Source organism: Dreissena polymorpha, chromosome 10 (assembly GCF_020536995.1).
Source record: "Dreissena polymorpha isolate Duluth1 chromosome 10, UMN_Dpol_1.0, whole genome shotgun sequence".
In the NCBI taxonomy this organism is placed as follows: Eukaryota; Metazoa; Mollusca; class Bivalvia; order Myida; family Dreissenidae; genus Dreissena; species Dreissena polymorpha.
Genome location: NC_068364.1, coordinates 89573803 through 89596291, shown reverse-complemented (window position 1 = coordinate 89596291; position 22489 = coordinate 89573803). Strand labels below are relative to the sequence as shown.

Sequence of the window (22489 nt, the reverse complement as noted above, 5' to 3'; positions counted from 1 at the left end):
GACAATTTCTTCACGCATTCCAACATGTCAGAACGATATGACAAAAATCAGCCAACACAATTGGTGCTCTTGAATGTTCGCTGATTACACTTCTGAACCTTAATTCACGTTAAGGAATTTTAACTACCGGTACTAATTTTTTCTTACTAAAAAGTACGTCTGAAAAATTGTGTTGTAATAATCAGTTTGAATTTATATGAATTTCTTTGAGTCGATTTTGTCCGTTTTCCACACAATAACCGTTTCCAATGATATCGAAAAACACACGTGAACTCAAGAACGAGTAATCGGTGTTTGACTTGCATTCCACAGAAATAAATCAAACCATGAGCGAGTTAAGTGACGGACGAATCGTTATTTAATGTGTTGGCGTAGATCTATCGTATAAATATTAAACATTTTAAACGTCAACAATAATGTAATGAATCTACACGTTTGAAATGTTTGTATGCGGAATCCATGACGATTCAATAGACGTTGAAATGTTGTTAAGAACGAACGTACAATGCCTGACGCCTGATTACTTTCGCGATGACAAGCCTTTATGTTCTACATATAGAAGCCTTTAGGTGAGGATTATGTGATAAGAGTGACTGAGAATGCACGGACTCTAGATGAGAGAATTTACGCTCCGTGGAGAATGTAATAAATGAAGGGGTGTACGTTAACGATAAATCAGTAGGCATTCATGTATTACTCTCAACTGATTTGTGTTGTCATTTTTTTCAAACAAGCAGTACTTTTTCATTCATATGAGTTCTGAATGGCAAAATATTTATTTGTTCGGTAAGAAGTCAATTAACACATTATTTCGTTTAAAGTAGACACGGTTTGTTGACAAAACATAAGAACTGTTAATAAAGTAATTGAAGGCAAAAATTGTCGGCGTGAAATACACATAAACGAATGCATAATGAAAAAATGTTATTTTCTGTGCAAACATATATTTAATATCGCGAACATATGCATGTTTATGTGTTTTTCATTTGCGTATGTTTTACATAACATAGTATAAACATATCTACAATCATATGTAATTTTAAGTCCATTAAATGTCTACGTTGGATGTACGTCAAATTAAATAAACTCTTAAGTAAATTCAATACTGGTTGTCCACAAGACGTTTGTTTTTCAATGTGAATGTATTGTTCAACGAAACTCTGTACATGCAAAACTTTAATTTGACACTATTAATAAGTCACAAGGTGAAATGATTTTTTTTCAGGGATTTTTATTAGTGTAAGTGGCTGTTGTAAAATAATTTGTAGCATTAGTAGTAGTAATATGCTTGCACGATAGACAATTTCAAGACCCAAATTAATATTTACACGAACCGTTTGTCGTTAAATGTTCGATATTTATAAGATATTTATAATTTTTCGAGAAAATTAAATACATATAGATTACTTTAATTTTCGCTAAAAATTTCTTACATAAAATAAATTGTGTTTTGTTAAGTTTCTTTCTAAAACAATAACTACTGATACGGATGGATCACATCATCACACTTATTTGCAGTTATGTAATGCCACTTTTTTAGTTGTTTTTCGCTCGTTGTTTTCGCTAAATGCTCTAAATAGTGCTGTGTGTCTTGAGCATTAAATTCCACTATGTTTTATAAATAATGATTTTCTTAGAGAAAATACATAGAAAACAAATGTGCCACAAAACTGAAAGAGACGCTCCAGAATAAGTGCTCTCACTAAGAAGGTATAACGGATTCGATTGTTATGCTATGTACTTATCCTAATCAAAAAGCAGATGCATTTAAACGTTTGAACGTTCTAACAATAGACGATGATGACGATAAAGACGACGACGATGATGATGATGGTGGTGGTGGTGATGATGATGAATGATGATGATGATGATGATGATGATGATGATGATGATGATGATGATGATGATGATGATGATGATGATGATGATGATGATGATGATGATGATATAAACAAAATAGCGTTAAATACAACTTGTGCATTAAGCAAGTATTCATTCTTACTCACTTTTGACAGACTGCGCATGCACGTGGCCCGCTGCGTTTGCGAACAGCGTCTGGGAGGGAACGCGCGGACAGTTGACGTTTGGAAGCAGCACGTTGGGCGGTCTCGCGATTGACGTCAGCAGTCTGGATCCCTCCGCGGGAAGTCTGTCTACGTGGGAATGCGTGAACACGGACTACTTTCAGGCGGAGGGAATTTTGCTCCTGAAGTACGTATGTCGCCAGCATGGTGTACGTGTCTAAATATTACGATGAGCCGTGTGCTTAGAAAACTTGGCTTAATGTATGTGCGTCAAGGGTCAGCCCAGTCTCAGTGCAGTCAGAACAGGCTTTTCAGGGACGACACTCCGCTTGTATGGTATTTTTCAGTTAAAGGAAGCATCTTCTAAAAAATCGCAGGTTAAGCGGAAAGTGTCGTGGCTGTTGAGAATGTGCAAACTGCACGGGCAAATCAGGTACGACACTGTTCGCACGCGTATTAAGTCCAGTTTTCCAAGACTAAGCTTAAATGTTTGAGAATGCTTCATTTTGTTCATAGTCGTTGATTTCAATGTTTTGGGTTAACATGTTGTTTTTTTACCGTGCATTATTATGAGATTGGACCTTTTTAAAGCCATTCGAGCAACGCATGACTCGTATTGCACGCCTTTTGAAAGGATGAGGTTCGGCTAACCCTCAATCCGGTTTAAACCCCCAAGCTTTGCGTGGGCCGTTTTAATGCGGAGATTCCAGTTATAAATATATTATGCTTATAGTTGGTGTTCTGTTATAAAAGTAGTGGATTAAAAAAACAATATTTTTTCTCTCGATTTAGTGTCTGAATTTCATCATTAGCTATATTTGAAATCCTGTTTTGTCTGCATTTACACTCGATCTACTTATTCTGCAGTTATCCTTAATAAGTGTTTTTTGGTGTAGCTTTTTTTAACCCAGCTTTTCACCTTAAATGACCTTATACCTAAGGCCAGCAGACCCGAGTGAATACACTTCATTTATTCAATTGGCTGATGAATTTAATCACCCAGAACATTGACAACATCACCGCGTCTTTTTAGTTTAGGATGTAGTACTATTCAGTGTAGTGAGATGCGGACACACATTTTGGCCCAGTTACAATCACGGAATGCCGGTAAACTCCATCCCCAAGACTTTCAGGGTCAGAGCTTGGTCAGGAAATTGTCAGGTGAAGATGGAATGCACTATTAATAAACGCCTTTTGTTGATAAAACAGTATTGCTTTCCAGATATCAAATTACACGAATTTTACGGAAAGAAAAAAAACTTTTGGTAAATGCCAAATCGTCTTGTATTGTGAGACAACACGTGTTTCTTTATGATGTGTAAGCATGTATTTATTTTTGTTTTCTAATGCGAAAAGCGTTTCATGTAAAATAATTACGTCCCCATATATCACAGTACGCAGGATAATCCCTTTTTATGTGAAACGAACACAGTTTTTCCCAACATTTTTAGCTCACCTTGTGTCAAATAATGATGAGAAATTGGGTGAAATATTTGGGTTTTCTTTATGTACGAAATATTGACAAGTATATCAGTAGCGAGTATGCATGGCGGTCAAAAGAATAAATATTTGGATCTGGTGTGTGTTTAACAACAAAGGGGTTACAATGCTGTTGACACAAGCCTTAGGCTGTATTTGCATTATTTATTATTTGTACCACAACGCTCATTAACGTGTGCATACTTGAATAGTGACTTCTCCAGATTGTATTTCAGCCAATTAGAAATAAACACACATAGAACACTGACCAATTGGATAGATAACTTAGTTTTACGGGACAGATGTTAGAGGGAAACAAGACAGTTAGCGTTTAGACTTGGAGGTGCGCGGATCGAGAAAGATACGATCATGTAGCTATCAGACTGTATTTGTATAACCGAAAATATTAAGTATGTTAGACATTAAATTGGACTAGAAACTGATACATGATGTTGTTGAATATTTTATCCTGTATTATGCAGAGAAAATAACATAAATAGAGAGGGACCGACTTGTCCCATGCGCGGCACGAGAAAATGGGAGTTAATGCAAAACTCGTCATCTTGGCAATTCGCGCATGACGAGATATCGAATGATAGGCTACATACCGGTAATTTAAGAGTAATGAACATTGTTAGTAACTATGTGTCGTCTATGAACTATGAACGATTACGTGACACTGAGCACAACGCTTACTTATCATTAATACTTCTAAGGTGAGCGACCTTGGCCACCATGACCCTCTTGTTTATAATGAAATCTATTTTTCTTAAATAAACATAATGATCCTTTTCAGGTCCGTACGCCTCACCGCTCTGTGTATTAAATAGAATGTACATGGCCCTATATAGCACGGCCTGTCTCACCGGACAAATGTGTATTAATCGCTCACTGAAATAAACTATGTTGGATGCAGTCCACAGCAATCTATGTGAATGTGAAATTTTCTTTTCAATTTATGGGGTTTTGACGAAAAAGTGTCACTAGTATTGCATTATGTTTGTCTCTTTGAAATGATGTTTTTTTTAGACCTGTTTGCGTTTTTTGCATTTAATGAAGAGTTGTAATATGTGATAAAGATGCAGTAGACGGTATCCCCGCGCGCTTATTCAATGTTGTCGTTTTGTTTCGGAACAGCAATTCTAAAGCATTGTCGAGCAGATGCTGCCGAAGGCGCATCCTCCCCGACATGGTGTCCTATGGGTAGATCTAAAGAACGCTGACGCAGTGGAGATAGAGCCCGTGCCATCGCGGTCGCTAGGCGGACATCATATCCACTACAACACGACAACCTTACTTTCTCTATCTTACAGGTCAACTAAGAAGTTCAATCATATCAACGCTCTCTTCCTTGCCTACTTCTGTTTCACGATGACACGAGTGACAGGCGTCGAGGCGTTCTACTTTTATCAGTCGCACGGTAGGTATAAGCATTGTTCAGGGCAAAGTGGGCTAAATACGCTTGCTTAAAGTGTCGTCCCAGAATAGCCTGTGCAGACCGTACCACCGTAGCTCATGTAATATTTTTATTTATTTCTTTATATAACCCTTGTAGTTGAAACTTACGTTTTATCGGTTGAACTTCATAACAAAACAAAAAAGAACGAACGTTACTATTTTTTCGATATTGGGAAACGAAAATGCTTTCACAGAATCAGCTTGGGTTCGTTTGATCTATTCTTGACACACTATTGAAAGGTAGTACTTTTCTAATAGTAGTTGATATATGCATGTCAATATTATAAAAGTAAAATGTCTAACGCATTGCATAGAGTTTAAAGATGAAATCTCCTTTAAAGTGTTGATATATACCTAATGTGGCAATAACCTTAAGGTTTACCTAGGAAACGTGGGACGATTCCATTTCAGTGGCATTTTTACCACGTGTCGTGGAAACCCTTAAGTGACAATGCCTCATAAATAACGAATGGGAAAATATGAGCCCCGTTCTGGGAAAACTGGGCTAAATGCATTCGCGAAAAACGTAATCATTAATGAACATGTGCAGTCCTAAAAGGCTAATCAGGGACGACACTTTCTGCCGTGGCTGTAGTTCCGTTATTAAAAGACTTCCTTTAAACGAAAAACTCCATAAACGCTTTTAAAGTGTCTTCCCTATTTAGCCTATGAGGACGGGCTTATGTTTTCCCCTTTCGTTGATAAAGAGATATTGTCACTTACAGGTTATTTCGACATGTAGTAAAACACGTGGTTCATATGTTAAAATGGACCTGCATCCACTTATTCACCTTTCAGCAATGGAGCCTTCCCTTAACAACGAACGTATCAAGATACACCAGTCTGAAACGTTTACCACCAAGGCCCAGATCTGCGGTGCCACCCCGCCCATGCAGGAGTTCTACTACATGGTCAAACAGGGTAAGCAAGATTGTTGCGGCTTGGAAAGTATTGAAGACTTTGGCAAATGCAATTCTTTCAATTTATTGAAATATTAATTTGCATATAAGCAGAGGTGTGGGCAGCTGTTAAAAGCAATACGACTTGCAGAGTTATCAGCTGACAAATTCGAGATTACTAAATAGGCTAAACTACGACGGCAATTTGCGTAGGAGCATTAAGCTCCGTTTTCCCAGAACAAGGCTCATGTATGTAATGTATATCATGCATTCGTAGACCATGGCGGTCTCCGGACTTATCACAGATGTTTTAGTCATTGCATGTAAATATTAACCGATGTATCAGTGAACAGAAAATATAAAAAAATAAAATATTCCACTATTAGATTGAAAAGTTCCATACTTGAGACTTGCCGCTTTTATGTTATTTTCGTTCAAAAGGTTAGTCTCTTCAAACAGTTTAGACGTGAAGTGTCGTATATGACTAGCCTGTGTGGGCAGCACAGGCTAATCTGGGACGAAACTTTTAGTACATGCATTAATTAAAATGTTTTAGGTCAAGAACTCGTGTCTAAGCAGTTCTGTCCGCCTTCACTGCTAGCCCGGATGGAGTATAACGTTACGTCATCGAACGGCGCCGTCAGCTGTACTGGCCCTGCGGATAGTTGGGACGTCTGTACGGACAAGACGAAGATGACGTTCAACTACTCCACTTGTGCCACGCAGATGATGTATTCAAGTAAGGAACATAGTTGTTTTTACACTGGCGTCCTCTTCATGCTTTTATAGTATATGACCATGGATCTTGGAAAACGGGGCTTAATGCATATGCCTAAATGGTCCGCACAGGCTAATCAGGGACGGCACTTTCCGCTTTTATAAAAAAATAGTTTAAAGTAGGTATATTCGTAGCGGAAATCCAGTCAAGGCTAATCCGGGATGACACTTTACGCACATGCATTAAGCCCCGTTTTCCCATAACGAGACTCAAATGTTTTGATACATGAACAACCAGTATAGAATCTTATATGTTTTGATATTTTAAACATTATGTAAAATGCATGTTTCATACACGCATGTCCGATAAAATTGTTGGCGATTATAATGAAATTCCTTATTTGATAAACATTCACAAAACATCACAGATTTGCCATAGGAATTTGACCTCTGTTCAACCTTGTGTGATAACAAAATAATAAGTAGAGTAAATTATGTGCTCAAATATTGTCAAGAATACGAATTTGTATAGTTTTTCTTAACACTAACATTCAATATAACACATGTGTAGGTGAGGGTCGTGCCTACTGCCTGTTTAACCTGACGGCTACACACCACTATACCATGGTCTACAGCAACGGCACTTCCGGAAGCAAATTTATATGTGTGGTAACATGGCCTTAAATCGTCTTGAGTAAAATCGAGTTTTTGATGAGTCGATATAAAATTAGCCGAGCAAGAAACAAAATGTTTGCAAAGCCTTGTAATTTTAACAAAATACATAATATTTTCGATTTGGTACCATAGCAAAGTTATATGAGATGTGTTGAGAGGTGTGCATATTTCATTAAAAAAGCACCTCTATAGAGTGTGATATGGAAACTTATGAATTCAACACAAGAAGTTACATAGACGGATTTAATGTTGTAATAAAAGTTGGCTGTTCCCGTGCGATTATTCTAGAAGTGTGAGGAAAAGTGCACGACGTTTGGAAGATTATGATTGCACATAATTTGTTAATTAAAAATCGTAAAAAATGTAAATACATAACTTTTTTATCAAAATGAAAGGAAGGATTCATCAAGCATTTCATTCGTTTAATGGAAGAACAACAGCATTATTTTAGCCTCGCTGTGAGAAACCAAGGCTTACTGCATGTGCGTTTTGGCGCCTCAGATGAGTCACTGCAGTCCATATATGCTAATCAGAACGACACTTTTCGTTTAAATTTAAATTTTCCGTTTTAAGGCAGTCACTTTTAATCGAAAATTTCAGTCTATGCGGAAAGTGTCTCCCTGATAAGCCTGAGCGGACTCCACAGGCTAGTCTGGGACGACACTTTACGCACATGCAACAATCATGTTTTCGGCTGATTTGCTATTTCTGTTTTCCGTCAGGTTTCGAATGCAGCTGGCACCGCTGCTAGTTTTGTAGAAGGACGCTGCGGACAGAGCAACCAGTCGCCAACGACCTTCGCCACTTCCGACGGAAGTGACGTCGGCTTCATCGTCACCATGTCGGCTGCAGGTAACCTTGGCATATACTGAGCCAACAAGTGTATTGCATTATTGAAATTCCTTCATACTTTCTGTCGAATTAAGTCACATAGGTCACCTAACACCAACTGTTATGTTAAATGAGTGGCATCGGCCCTTGACGACTGCCAACGGACAAGATGGTCAGTATCAAGTTACAAACATACTAAAATATACCAAATAACTAATAATTATTTTATGACAAAGTTTCAGACTTTCTTCAGGATGGCATGTTGTCCGTGTAACGCACTTTTGCGTGTGCACCTAAAACTTGTTTTGTTGAATACTTTTAACATCAGCACATATTTACTATTAACGCATCGCCATAATGGCAATACAACATATACTAGTAACTACATTGTATAACCAGACATCACATAAGAATGGTCAGAAAGCACAAAACTATTATCAGTCAGCACAAAACTATGGTCAGGCACAAATCTATAGTCAGACAGCACAAAACTATGGTCAAACAGCACAAAACTATGGTCAGACAGCACTAAACTATGGTCAGACAGCACAAAACTATTATCAGACAGCACAAAACTATGGTCAGACAGCACAAAACTATGGTCAGGCACAAAACTATGGTCAGACAGCATAAAAACTATGGTCAGACAGCACAAAACTATGGTAAGACAGCACAAAACTATGGTCAGACAGCACAAAACTATGGTCAGACAGCACAAAACTATGGTCAGACAGCACAAAACGATAGTGTCAAATCGTATTCAATAAGCTCAATAAAAAATGCATAGCATCAGTTACTCGTAGAAACATTAAACTTCACTAGCAGTGCACATATATGCTATTTTACATTGAAACACTGCATGCAGATAATGTCAAACATACCGAGCAGTTGTTTCCCTTGTCTGCCAATGTTGGCTAATAGGTTAAGGTGAGGGAAGATCATTGTGTGGATGTGTGGAGCATGACACATACTGAGATAATCCGCCTTGCGAGATTGAATAAACCGGAGTCTGAAAATAGAAAACAGCCATACCATTCCCTATCTACCCATATCACTGAACATGGACTATTCTCTATCCACCCGTATTTGTCAGCATGGGCCCTTCCCTATGCACTTATATCAACCAACATGGATCATTCGTTGTCCACTATAATCACTGAACATGGAGAATTCCCTATCCACCCGTATCTCCCAACAAGGACCATTCCCTATCCACACATATACACCAACAAGGACCATTCCCTATTCACACATATACACCAACAAGGACCATTCCCTATCCACACATATACACTAACAAGGACCATCCCCTATTATGTTGTGTTTTTTTTTTTAAACATAACATATATTTATTCTGGCATAAAATAGCACAATGCATACTTATAGCCAACAATAGAATTATAGCGTGAAAAGTGAGAGGAACATGAAATATTACAAACATCAATCTGAAAAGGTTTAACATAGATGTAAGTGCTGTGCAAGCAAAATTTGCATAGTACATAGAACATAGTACAATAACAACAAACATCTATTTCCATGAAGGTGACTTAGAATTTCAAACAAAATAGACAATATCTATTGCGACAAAATGTTGCTGTATAAATATAAAATGAGTTACAAAAAGTTCATTACACATATCGATTAGAGCTATTTTTGCGTTAAACGCAATATGATCTTAAGAAAAATATATAAGTTAGTTGCACATATCAATGACGGCTTTATTATAAATAATAACTTTATGATTTAGCGTACTTTAAACTATCTTCTTATACATGATGCAAGAGACATTAGTGTGCTTTTTAATTAGGGTACATTCGGAGTAATAGAGTTCGTGATCTTGTTGCATAATATATGTACTTCGATAAATTGTTAATTACTTTAGTGGATTTTGACGACATAATAGACCGGAACTTGTTTATTGATGGCCAGTGACAGTAATATGGTTTCAAATATTGTTTTCTGATTGTGGTATAAGCTGGACATACAAGTAAGAAGTGGTATTCACTTTCGATTACCTTCATATTACAATATTTGCACAATCTATTTTCTTTTGCGATATTTTCATGTCGTCCTTTCTCAATCGCAAGATTGTGCGCGGATATTCTAAAATGAGTTAGGGCAATTCTAAATCTTGTAACGTTTATGCTATTAAGATATGTCTCGAATTCAAAATCTTCCTTATAGGTGCTATAAGAGGCTAGTCGATTTGAATTATTTATGTTTGAGTACCACGACTGTTTAAAGATATCATATATTCGATCTGATATAATTTTTAGGTCATAATCATTTGGTATAACTTCGTTTTGATTCCACCAGATATGTGCTAGTCCAATATTTTCTAGTAGAGATTTTATTTCAAAGGCCCAGTTTTTATTTCCGTATGTGATATTTTCATCAGCATCCTCTTTTAACATATGATAAATATTTCTTGTTAGTAATTTGTTATTTGGGTTTATTGTTTTTATCCAGTATTTAAGTACTTTTAGTTTTTGTTTTATAATAATTGGGTACCTTCCTAATTCTCCATATAGACCATCTGAATTTGTTGATTTTCTAACCGTGAGGATTTTCCTGAGAAATTTTCGGTGTACTAGTTCTATATCGTTACTTTCTTTCAAACCCCATATTTCCGCTGAATATGTTAATTTTGTACCTACAAGACTATCAAATAAGTTGCATTTTTCTTTAGTGCTTAATCCTAACTGATTGAAAACGATAAATAGGTTATGGAGCGCTGACTGTGAGTGTTTTGCAATATGTTTCTGTGTTCTATTCCAATGGCCGTTTTTAAAGAGATGCACACCGAGATATTTAAATGAAGTGACAGTTTCTAGTGTAACGTTGTTAAATACAAAATCATAATTCGTATTCCTTCCATTTTCGAAAATCATGATCTTAGTCTTTTTAGTATTGACAGATAGGCGCCATTTTTGGCAGTAATTTTCGAGGTCTTTAAGCATGGACGAGAGCGCTTGCGGAGTATGTGCGAACAAAACGGCATCGTCGGCAAAAAGTAACAGGAATAGTTTTTGGTTTTCTAACGTGAATAGTCCGTCTATGTTTTCATTAATGTTAGTGAGAATATCGTTTACGAAGAAGAGGAAGAGTAACGTTGAGCTTTGATCACCTTGTTTTGCCCCGATGTTTGACTCGAAAAACGGCGAGTACGTAGAATTATATCGCATGCATGCTTTAACGGTACTGTACATACTTCTGACCGCGTTAACGAATTTGGAGCTAACATTTTCATTAATAAGTTTCTGGAAAATAAATGTTCTCTCCAATTTATCAAAACATTTCTCAAAATCCACGAAGGCGCAATATAATTTCATTTTTTGACTAAGTGTTTTTGTAATTATAGAATGCAGAACGAAGATGCAATCTATTGTTGATTTACCCTTTTGGAAACCAAATTGGTTTTTTATGATAGTTTCATGTTTTTCGGACCATTTCGTCAAACGATTTAAAAGTACAGTTGAATATATTTTTGGCAGGATATTAATTAAAGTGATTCCTCTGTAATTCGCTTCATTTCTATTCACACATATACACCAACAAGGACCATTCCCTTTCCACACATATACACCAACAAGCATCATTCCCTATCAACACATATACACCAACAAGGAGCATTCCATATCAACATATATACACCAACAAGGACCATTCCATATCCACATATATACACAAACAAGGACCATTCCATGTCCACACATATACCCCAACAAGGACCATTCCCTATCCACACATATACATCAACAAGGACCATTTCATATCCACGCATATCACTGAACATGGACCATTCCCTATCCACGCATATCACTGAACATGGACCATTCCCTATCAACCAATATCACTGAACATGAACCATTCCCTATTCACACATACATGTGTATACACAAACAAGAACCATTCCCTATCCACTTATATAAACCAGCAAGGATCATTCCCTATCCACACATATACACCAACAAGGACCATTCCCTATTCACACATATACACCAACAAGGACCATTCCCTATCCACACATATACACTTACAAGGACCATCCCCTATTCACACATATACACCAACAAGGACCATTCCCTTTCCACACATATACACCAACAAGCATCATTCCCTATCAACACATATACACCAACAAGGAGCATTCCATATCAACACATATACACCAACAAGGACCATTCCATATCCACATATATACACAAACAAGGACCATTCCATGTCCACACATATACCCCAACAAGGACCATTCCCTATCCACACATATACATCAACAAGGACCATTTCATATCCACGCATATCACTGAACATGGACCATTCCCTATCCACGCATATCACTGAACATGGACCATTCCCTATCCACGCATATCACTGAACATGGACCATTCCCTATCCACCAATGTCACTGAATATGAACCATTCCCTATTCACACATACATGTGTATACACAAACAAGAACCATTCCCTATCCACTTATATAAACCAGCAAGGATCATTCCCTATCCACACATATACACCAACATTAACCATTCCTTATCCACACATATACACCAACAAGGACCATTCCCTATCCACACATATACACCAACATGAATCATTCCTTATCCACACATATACACCAACAAGGACCATTCCATATCCACACATATACACCAACATGGACCATTCCTTATCCACACATATACACCAACAATGACCAATCCCTATCTACTTATATCAACCAACATGGACCATTCCCTATTCACAGATAATACTCAAAATTTACTATTACGTTACCATTCTGTATCAACCCATATGGCCAACGTGTTCTTTTATGTTGAATTTGTGTTAGAAATGGACTATCCAGCACCGACCGGGGGCATGTGTGTTTTTCAATAACATATTCTTGATTCCAACTTAAAACTTTCATTAAGGTTTACTTTTCACTACCTTCACATGGTTAGACAAATTATTAATAAATTTATTTTGTGTCTTTCAGAGACCTGTCGTAAGTACATTATGCCTTAACGTGTTTTATTATTTCGTTATATCTTAAGGTGTTCTCAGTATTCATCTACATTATTGTGTGGTCTTAAAGTATAAATACACGTCTACAAAGAGCACATGCACGGTGCATTTGATTTATATAACATACGTACCGATCCCCTTATTTTCCAGAGACTAAGATATGAATAAATTGAATGTTATTTTGCAAAAATTATTTAACGAGCCTACACGAGTCATATTTATATAATTACACATTTATCATAAATGTTTGAAGCATTGTTACACAAACATAATATAAAATAACGCGAGATACGTGTATAATTATATAATTACACTAAAAAAAAAAGATCCATAAATACTGCCCATTACTTTAATGAAATATAAAACTGCAAATAGCAAAATATGCAATACGAAGGTTAATTACAATAGGAAAACCCTAAAACAAATAGAATGGGTGTAAAAACGTTTCGGTTTACTGACGATCTTGAGTCAAGGTCGAGCTCATACGGTTTGCGTAAATTTACATTATTTGGACCGCACTTGCCGGTGCTTTATATTAGGTCAGCGCGCTAAGTCTGTTGATCTTGTTTTAATCTTAAAAAAACAGTACTCCGATGCATGAAAATGACACATATCTCCCCTTCAAGTGAGGCCATAAGGCCGCATACAGTCCCATGTATATCTTTTTCATGTGGACGTTTAATCCATACTGTTTAACAGCTTTTCTCGAGCCCACTACATCCGCCGTCACCACTACAACGCCAACACACGGGGCCTCCTCTCCCAGCAACACCGACATCGTGCCTATCATTGTCGGCGTCGTCGTAGGTGTTCTGGTGGCGCTCGCGATAGTCGGCGTCGTAGTGTATTTATTTAAATGCCGGAAGCCAGCCAGAGTGGAACACTGGGATGAGAAATCGGGGCCGCCAGGTATTCGCAGGCTCCGGGCAGATACACTGGCATCGTGCATTTATTTGTTTTACATATTCGTAGTTTTAACATTAATCCTTAATCAGCACTGGACGATTCATACTTTTTGTGTTTTCGTATTATTAAAAAAAAAGAATTTTCGTTTTACGTTAAATGTAATTTCTGTGGCGTCATAAAAGGAAGAACGTGCATGCCTGTAAATTGTAAACGAATGATGTTTGTGACGGGAGGGGAGAGGTTGAGCATTCCAATGGTTGTATTTACAAGAAATATTTATGAGCCAATATGGGTATTTGCTTGACGTCATGACTGCGTCAACTGTTCCAGGGAAAACGGTCAGCGGATATGACGTAAATCAGGCCGACGGCCAAGGCCTGAGCAATGCGACCAATGGTACCGCAGGGAACCCACAAGACGAACTTACGCCAGTGGGCGACCCCGAGAATCCGGCGCTAAAAGAAGTACAGCGCCAAACTCTGTCCCCACTTCCAAACTCAAAGGCGTCAAACGTGACCATTCAACCAGTCATACCACCGATCAATAACACATTGTGAAGACTGCTCCATTTTCCTCCAGCGTTTGTGTCTCAGAACATTTTATATTAATGTGTGTATTGTTGATTTATGTTTATTTTGATGTAAATTTTGTGTAAGAAATACTAGATAACACCAGAATTTGGTTGTTAAGGCCGTTCGTCGTACAAGCGTATGTGGACATTATTCGTGAAAGAATGTGCATCTTTTACATGACATTGAATATTCGCCATCGTTGCTGTTTATCATAATTAGCCGGTTAGCCCATGGTGACTTTCATCCACGCGGCTCTTTATTTGGGTTTTGGCAAATACATGTTGTTGTTGTTGTTTTTCCTGTTTTCATTTAATGTGTGCATTTCTAACTCAGTCCAAAAGTTAACCGTGCTTAAATAAATCAGCTGGAAGATACACATATTTTTAGTTAAAATTTTTTACAGACAACGTAGTACTTATGACTTTTTATCGGTACAGATAATCATCCTTTTTTGATGAACTTGTGGGTTTTGACTTCAAGTGTTGTTTCTAAAATGTGACGCAAAACATTATTTCATTACCGGGTATTTCTTAAAAGAATTAATTAGTTAGTTTTACATTTTTAGCTGTTAACTTATTCATTTGGCTAGAGTTTACATAACTCACATGGCTTAGAACTATATAAAACAGAAACATTAAATTAAACAAGAGATGTGTTTGTCAGAAACACAATGCCCCCTATTACGCCGCTTTGAAGCCATATGTTTGACCTTCGACCTTGAAGGATGACCTTGACCTTAACCTTTCACCACTCAAAATGTGCAGCTCCATGAGATACACATGCATGCCAAATATCAAGTTGCTATCTTCAATATTGCAAAAGTTATCGCAAAACTTTAACCAAGGTTAAAGTTTTGGGACAGAATGACAGAGTGACAGAATGGCAGACAGACAGACAGACAGACAGGCCAAAAAACAATATACCCCCGATCATTCGAACCGGGGACATAAAAATATATACGTTGAAAGGTTAGCTCATTGAAATATTTGTTTCGGCTTCTTACCGAACACGTAATAGAAGTTTCACGGATCCTTAATTCTTTATTGATCCCACACCATGTAGTGTGTGTGTGTATATCGAAGTTTATGAGGTTTTTTCGGAGAGTGTCCATCTATTTTAAAGGGATCTTTTCACGCTTTGGTAAATTGACAAAATTGAAAAAAGTTGTTTCAGATTCGCAAATTTTCGTTTTAGTAATGATATTTGTGAGGAAACAGTAATACTGAACATTTACCATGGTCTAATATAGCCATTATATGCATCTTTTGACGATTTTAAAACCTAAAAATTATAAAGCGTTGCAACGCGAAACGATTTAATAATTTGGAGAGTTCTGTTTTTGTCGTTATATTTTGTGAAACTACGAAGATTGCTTATATAAGGTATAAAATACGTCGTGTATGTGTACTAGGCGGAATAGCTCAGTAGGCTAAAGCGTTTTTACTTCAGGACTCTGGCAGGACTCCAGGGGTCACTGGTTCGAAACCTGCTCCGGGCAATGTTCTTTTCCTTTTTTTAATTTTATTCTTGATTTTTTACTGGAGCTTTTACGATCCAATGTTTACATTTATCAATATAAAGCATTTAATGAATAAGTTAAAAAATGCCAAAATCTGTGAAAAGGCCCCTTTAAATGCTTTCGCATCTGCTGTAAAACACTTGATTAGTAAAGCAAATTAAAAACATCAGTTTTGTACAGACGGTACATCTTACCATATTGGACGCACGCGAGTCCAATATATTCCGTACTGGACGGTCTAAGCTTATCAGGAACATCCAGAGAAGTCTACTAGTAATCCTTCAATAATTCTACATGGTGTTGAAACTAGACCTGTTGCAGATCTGCTCAAACGCGGGAATATTTGCCTCGCTATGGGAAAACGGGGCTAAATGCACGTGTGCACAATCCGCACAGACTTATCAGGGACGACAGTTTCCACGTGTATGGTATTTTCGTTTAAATGATGTCTTTTCTTAGCGAAAATCAAGTTTAAGCTGCAAGTGTCACCCCCATAGACTTCTGCTTACTGCACAGGCTGATCTGGGATGACACTGTACGCACATGCATTTAGTCCAGATTTCCAAGAACGAGGGTCAAATAATTTAGTCATCGCGATTTTAATGTTATTTTGTTATAGAGACCAAAATGAACTTCAAGGTGCCAACAACAAACATTTAAAAATTAAACAGTATAGCAGTAGTATTTTGGAAAGCAAAATGCAATTTCCAAACAAGACTCAAAATGTTTATCTTAAATATTTTGTCAAATATAATGAACGCGTACACGTGACTGTTATAACGTTCTCTAGGTTGTGTAAATTGACACATGGAATGTAAAAAAAAGTTGTTGATGTCTGCTGCGAAATGTGGAAAACAGCCATCATACACCATAACGCATTTTGGATGAATTACCTAGTATTCCTGCGTAAACAATACATCAGTAATTATTTTGATAAATAGACCTATTGTGTAAAAATGATGCATTAATAAATAATATAGAATATGCATATTTTAATACATTAAAACACTTAACACAAAATGATAACAAGATTTGTTAATGCAATTAAGTTCTAGATCTTTGTCAAAAACATGACTTGAAATGGCGATTGCGCTTGTGCCACAGAAAACCGGGCTTATTGCATGTTTTCCTTAAGTGTTGTCCCAGATTAGCTGGTGCAGTCAGCAGAGCTAATATGGGAAGACATTCTCCACTTAGACTAGATTTTTGTTCAGATGAGTCTTGCTTAAAAAAGAAAAATTCCATAAAAGGGAAGATTGTCCCTGATGAGCCTATGCGAAATGCACACGCTAATCTGGGATACTTTATTTAAATGCATTAAGCCTGGGTTTCAAAAGCTGCGGCTCATCTAATTATGATGTTGATTGCGTAGACCGTTAGCAAAAGAAGTAACAAAGTGATATATTAGACAAAATTTTGGGTCATAAAAGCAGCGTGCATAATCTCCTACATGTTGTTAAAACTATAAAACTATCTTTTTCTAAAAGAAGCCTTGTAACATAAAAATTTAGTAAAAATTAAATATTTATATAGTCTGGTATGACATAATGCCATTGATAACAAGACACAACACTGCTTGACAATCAATCACATTACAATCTCAATTTCCTAACTCGCAGCCTACACAGTCAAGGAGAAGTTCCCCCAACGCTGATCCCTAAATACCACTACCGAAAAAATCATGTGGGCTTGCACCAAAAATCTTTACACAGGCTTGCACTAAAAATCTTTACATAATATTTGAATAATCAAAATGAAAGTCTACAAATCAACAAGAACTTGAGCAAATAATCATCAAATAAAAAATGCAATCGTTCATATAACGCTATTTTATTGAAATAAACAAATACACTACCTAGCTAAACTCAATATGAAATTATAAAATGTAAATCTTATAATCTGGAAGATATTTGTTAAATCTTCAGTTGTAAAAAAAATTCAACAAGATTCTTATACATGTAGCTAAAATCTCACTTTAAAACCACAGCATGTACATGATATTTATAAAATGTTTGGCATCAAGTTAGTTTTTGAACAAGGGCTGTTTGTAAAACATGCATGCCCCCCCCCCAAATGGGCTGTCAGTTGTAGTGACAGCCATTGTGTGAATACGTTTTTTGTCACTGTGACCTTGACCTTTGACCTAGTGACCTGAAAATCAATAGGGGTCGTCTGCGAGTCATGATCAATCTACCTATAAAGTTTCATGATCCAAGGCGTAAGCTTTCTTGAATATCATCCGGAAACCATTGTAATGTGTCAAGTCACCGCGACCTTGATCTTTGACCTAGTGACCTGAAAATCAATAGGGGTCATCTGCGAGTCATGATCAATGTACCTATGAAGTTTCATGATCCTAGGCGTAAGCGTTATAGAGTTATCAGCCGGAAACCATTTTACTGGTTCGAGTCACTGTGACCTTGACCTTTGACCTAGTGACCTGAAAATCAATAGGGGTCATCTGGAAGTCAAGATCAATGTACCTATGAAGTTTCATAATCCTTGGCGTAAGCGTTCTTGACTTATAATCCGGAAACCATTTTACTGGTTCGAGTCACCGTGACCTCGACCTTGGACCTAGTGACCTGAAAATAAATAGGGGTCATCTGCGAGTCATGATCAATGTACCTATGAAGTTTCATGATCTAGGCGTAAGCGTTCTTGAGTTATCATCCGGAAACCATCTACTGGTTCAAGTCACCGTCACCTTGACCTTTGACCTAGTGACCTGAAAATCAATAGGGGTCATCTGAAAGTCATGATCAATGTATTTATGAAGTTTCATGATCATAGGCGTAAGCGTTCTTGAATTATAATCCGGAAACCATTTTACTGGTTCGAGTCACCGTGATATTAACCTTTGACCTAGTGACCTCAAAATCAATAGGGGTCATCTGCGAGTCATGATCAATGTACCTATGAAGTTTCATGATCCAAGGCGAACGCGTTCTTGAGTTATCATCTGGAAACCATTTTACTGGTTCGAGTCACCGTGACCTTGACCTTTGACCTAATGACCTGAAAATCAATTGGGGTATCTGCCAGTCATGATCAATGTACCTATGAAGTTTTATGATCCTAGGCATTAGCATTCTTGAGTTATCATCCGGAAATTTTTACTATTTCGAGTCAATGTGACCTTGACCTTTGATCTAGTGACCTGAAAATCAATAGGGGTCATCTGCCAGTCATGATCAATATACCTATGAAGTTTCATGATTCTAGGCCTAAGCGTTCTTGAGTTATCATCCGGAAACCATCTGGTAGTTGAACCGACCTACGGACCGACCGACAGACCGACCGACGGACCGACCGATGGACCGACGGACCGACCAACCGACATGTGCAAAACAATATACCCCCTCTTCTTCGAAGGGAGGCATAATAATGCGGATAGTTTCATTTGTTTTACAGTTATTTTCTCTCTTAAATCTCTCCTAGCTGAAATACCAGATCTGTATCAGTTTGTAATTTTCAAATTGAAAACACCGATGTTTGGTCAATTATTTGTAGACATAACATTTTTTTTAATTAGACGAGAGGAAACAACATATTGTATTTGATTTTGATATACATAAAGGATCTGGCACGAGTTGTCATATCATACCATATTTTATTAAACAAGTTCAGGAATTTTGTTAGTAAGCGAGCCTTTGGCGAGCTTACTAACGAATTTCCTGGACGAGTTTAATAAAATATGGTATGAAATGACAACGAGTGTCAGATCTTTTTTATCACATGCTTTTAAATGAGCAAATTAAATAAATATTTACGCAAACATAATGATAAATCCGAAATGTTGTTTACATTTCGTGACGTCATTTGACGTTGCAACGTCATTTCAGCAAAATAACAAAATGCGATTGGTCAATAAAATGAAAACGCTTACAAAGTATATTACACATGTGCAAATTAAAAATATTCCTAATGGGTATTATACATGGGAAACTGGGTATGGAATGTGATCAATTAATTTGTATTGCATATATTATTCATTAAATAGTCTATAAAACATTAACAATGATGCCAGCATTTAACAGACTTAACAACAAGAATAATGTTCTAGTATACAGACCATAACCATAACACAACAGTATGACCATAATCACCTTCCATAACAACCACACAAAAGTTAGTACACATTATTGTTTATAAAACAACATTGACACCATATATTTACCAATTACAAAGAAACCATACATGCCAGAATTTTTCAGGTCCAAGTCGGGACTTTCCATAACAAATTGTCGGGGAATTTGATAAAAAAGCGGGACACCTAAAACAATCAATCATTCTACCTAAAATTAGTCAGTATATTACTAACAAAAACTATATATTTCATTCCAATATTTACGACCAATGTGTGTTCAGAAACCTAAAACGATCAATCATTCCACCTTTCCTAAAATTAGTCAGTAGTCAGTATATTACTTACAAAAACTATAAATTTCTGCCCAATATTTACGATCAATGTGTGTTCAGAATTTCGTGAACACAGACGTTCTCCATTTACCGGAAGTAAACACACTCCATAAACTGAAATGTGGGGTATCCCCGTATGCCTCGATTTGACATCCAATTGACATTACGCCTTATCTATGATCGCTCCGCACACTTAATCACGTGACTAAGCGGTTATCAAACCTAGACAAGCTAACACCAAAATGGCTTCTTTGCCTATAGACTGCATATAGTTTAACGCGATATTCCGGATGAACTTTTTTAACACCATATTACACTTGTAAAGGGGTTGATGCCATTAAGTTATTCTGCAAATGCAAAAAATATACGATTAAAGAGAACATCAGCTGTTTATAACGGGTAAATCGGTACATTAAACATGCTCTCAAACGCTTGCGCGCTTACCGAAATCGAACCCGTTATTACGTGTAATGGTGGTATTTGCAATAAATTAACACTTCACCGGTATTTACCCGTGTTATTAACAAAAATTGTACCGAAACATTCCCCTCTACCCGTGTATTTGACACGAAATAGCGCCTTATAACTGGGAATTCGGTGAAGTTTTACGCGCTTTCTGACGCCGGGTGGGTACCTCAATCCCACATGTTATTACGTATAAAAGTGATATTAATCATATTAAACATTGCTTATGGGACATTTATCAATCACTATAATTTAAAGCGCAAAAACAACACAATAAGTTTGGATATTGTCTGATATAAATTAGCGTTGTACGAAATAGAATACGGTCAGGCTATTATAAATTAATAAGGCTACCAATATCAGACGCTCGCGCAGGTACCGACTTCCCCGAAGTTACCGCATTTATTGGTTAACTAATATCAGTAATAATAACTCTTTTACAATAGCATTTATCGATACGTCTTTATATAAAGAAAAACAAAATGGTTTTCACTTGTTTTTGACACACACAGAAACACGATTTTTAACGGGGATTTCGTAAAGTTACACGAAGTGGGTACCAAAATTCTCAATTATTTTACATGCACACGTGACATTATACATACTTAATAATGCTTAGTTATTGCTTATATGACATTTCAAGTTTTTGAAATAAATTAATGTTCTATAATGGGGATCTCGGTAATTCTTGAAGCTTCCACTCGCTCTTGTCAAGACCGCATTGCCGCGTTGGAAATGGTGTAAATTTAATTCATCTAACTTATCTTTCTGGATACCAAATGTCAGAGTTGCATTAGCCCTATTTACACCGTTTTTTGCCAGATTTCATTTCCGTTTTTTATCCGAACAAAATAAACTAAACTCGTTTAAAAAATGAGATCTAGGCATTCGAGCACCTAGTGTGGATTAAAAGCGTTTATTGGTGACACCACATGACTGCAAATGTGTAGATACCGTTAATAAGATAAGATATCACATGTTACCTTCAAATACTAGGTATGATGTCAATTGAGTGCATTACTATCAGAGTAATAAAACACAGCATGAATTAGGCTTCATGCTGGGTTTCAGTTCTCGTAAAGTAATGCAGATGAACATGTCTATGATACGGTTAAGCGATATTCCCGATGATTTTGGTGAACATTTTTTTGCCGTATAGATGCTCTCTACGTCAACGAATTCAAGGAAGAAAATTTGCTAATGAGTCTTACATTGACTCTGCCGAATTTTAAGGGGAAATAACGATGAAATCGACGTCAAATCCCGTATTTGCGGAAGTCAACGAAAGGGAGAGGATCCCCATACCGTGAATTTCTCGATGTCCAAAACTGCAATTACGATCGCACATTGTAGTCGTAAAGCAGGGTAAGCTCTTAAATAGTTTGAAGAAACATATTGATGTTCGTTATGATACTGTTATAACACATATTATCACTTCATATGAACGACACTTCGAGCATGTATCAATATGCATATGCTATGGCAATTTTTCTAGTGATTGACTTAAAACAC

At 36.9% G+C, this 22489-nt stretch overlaps 1 protein-coding gene across 1 annotated transcript in view; it reads left to right on the top strand.

The window, feature by feature from the left end:
* Positions 1-22489, top strand: part of LOC127849319 (uncharacterized) — a 34521-nt gene that overhangs the window by 5132 nt on the left and 6900 nt on the right. The window contains exons 2-4 of the mRNA XM_052382039.1: positions 2016-2211; positions 4817-4923; positions 5760-5882. Coding sequence (XP_052237999.1) covers positions 2016-2211; positions 4817-4923; positions 5760-5882 — 426 coding nt within the window. The remainder of the gene's footprint in view (positions 1-2015; positions 2212-4816; positions 4924-5759; positions 5883-22489) is intronic.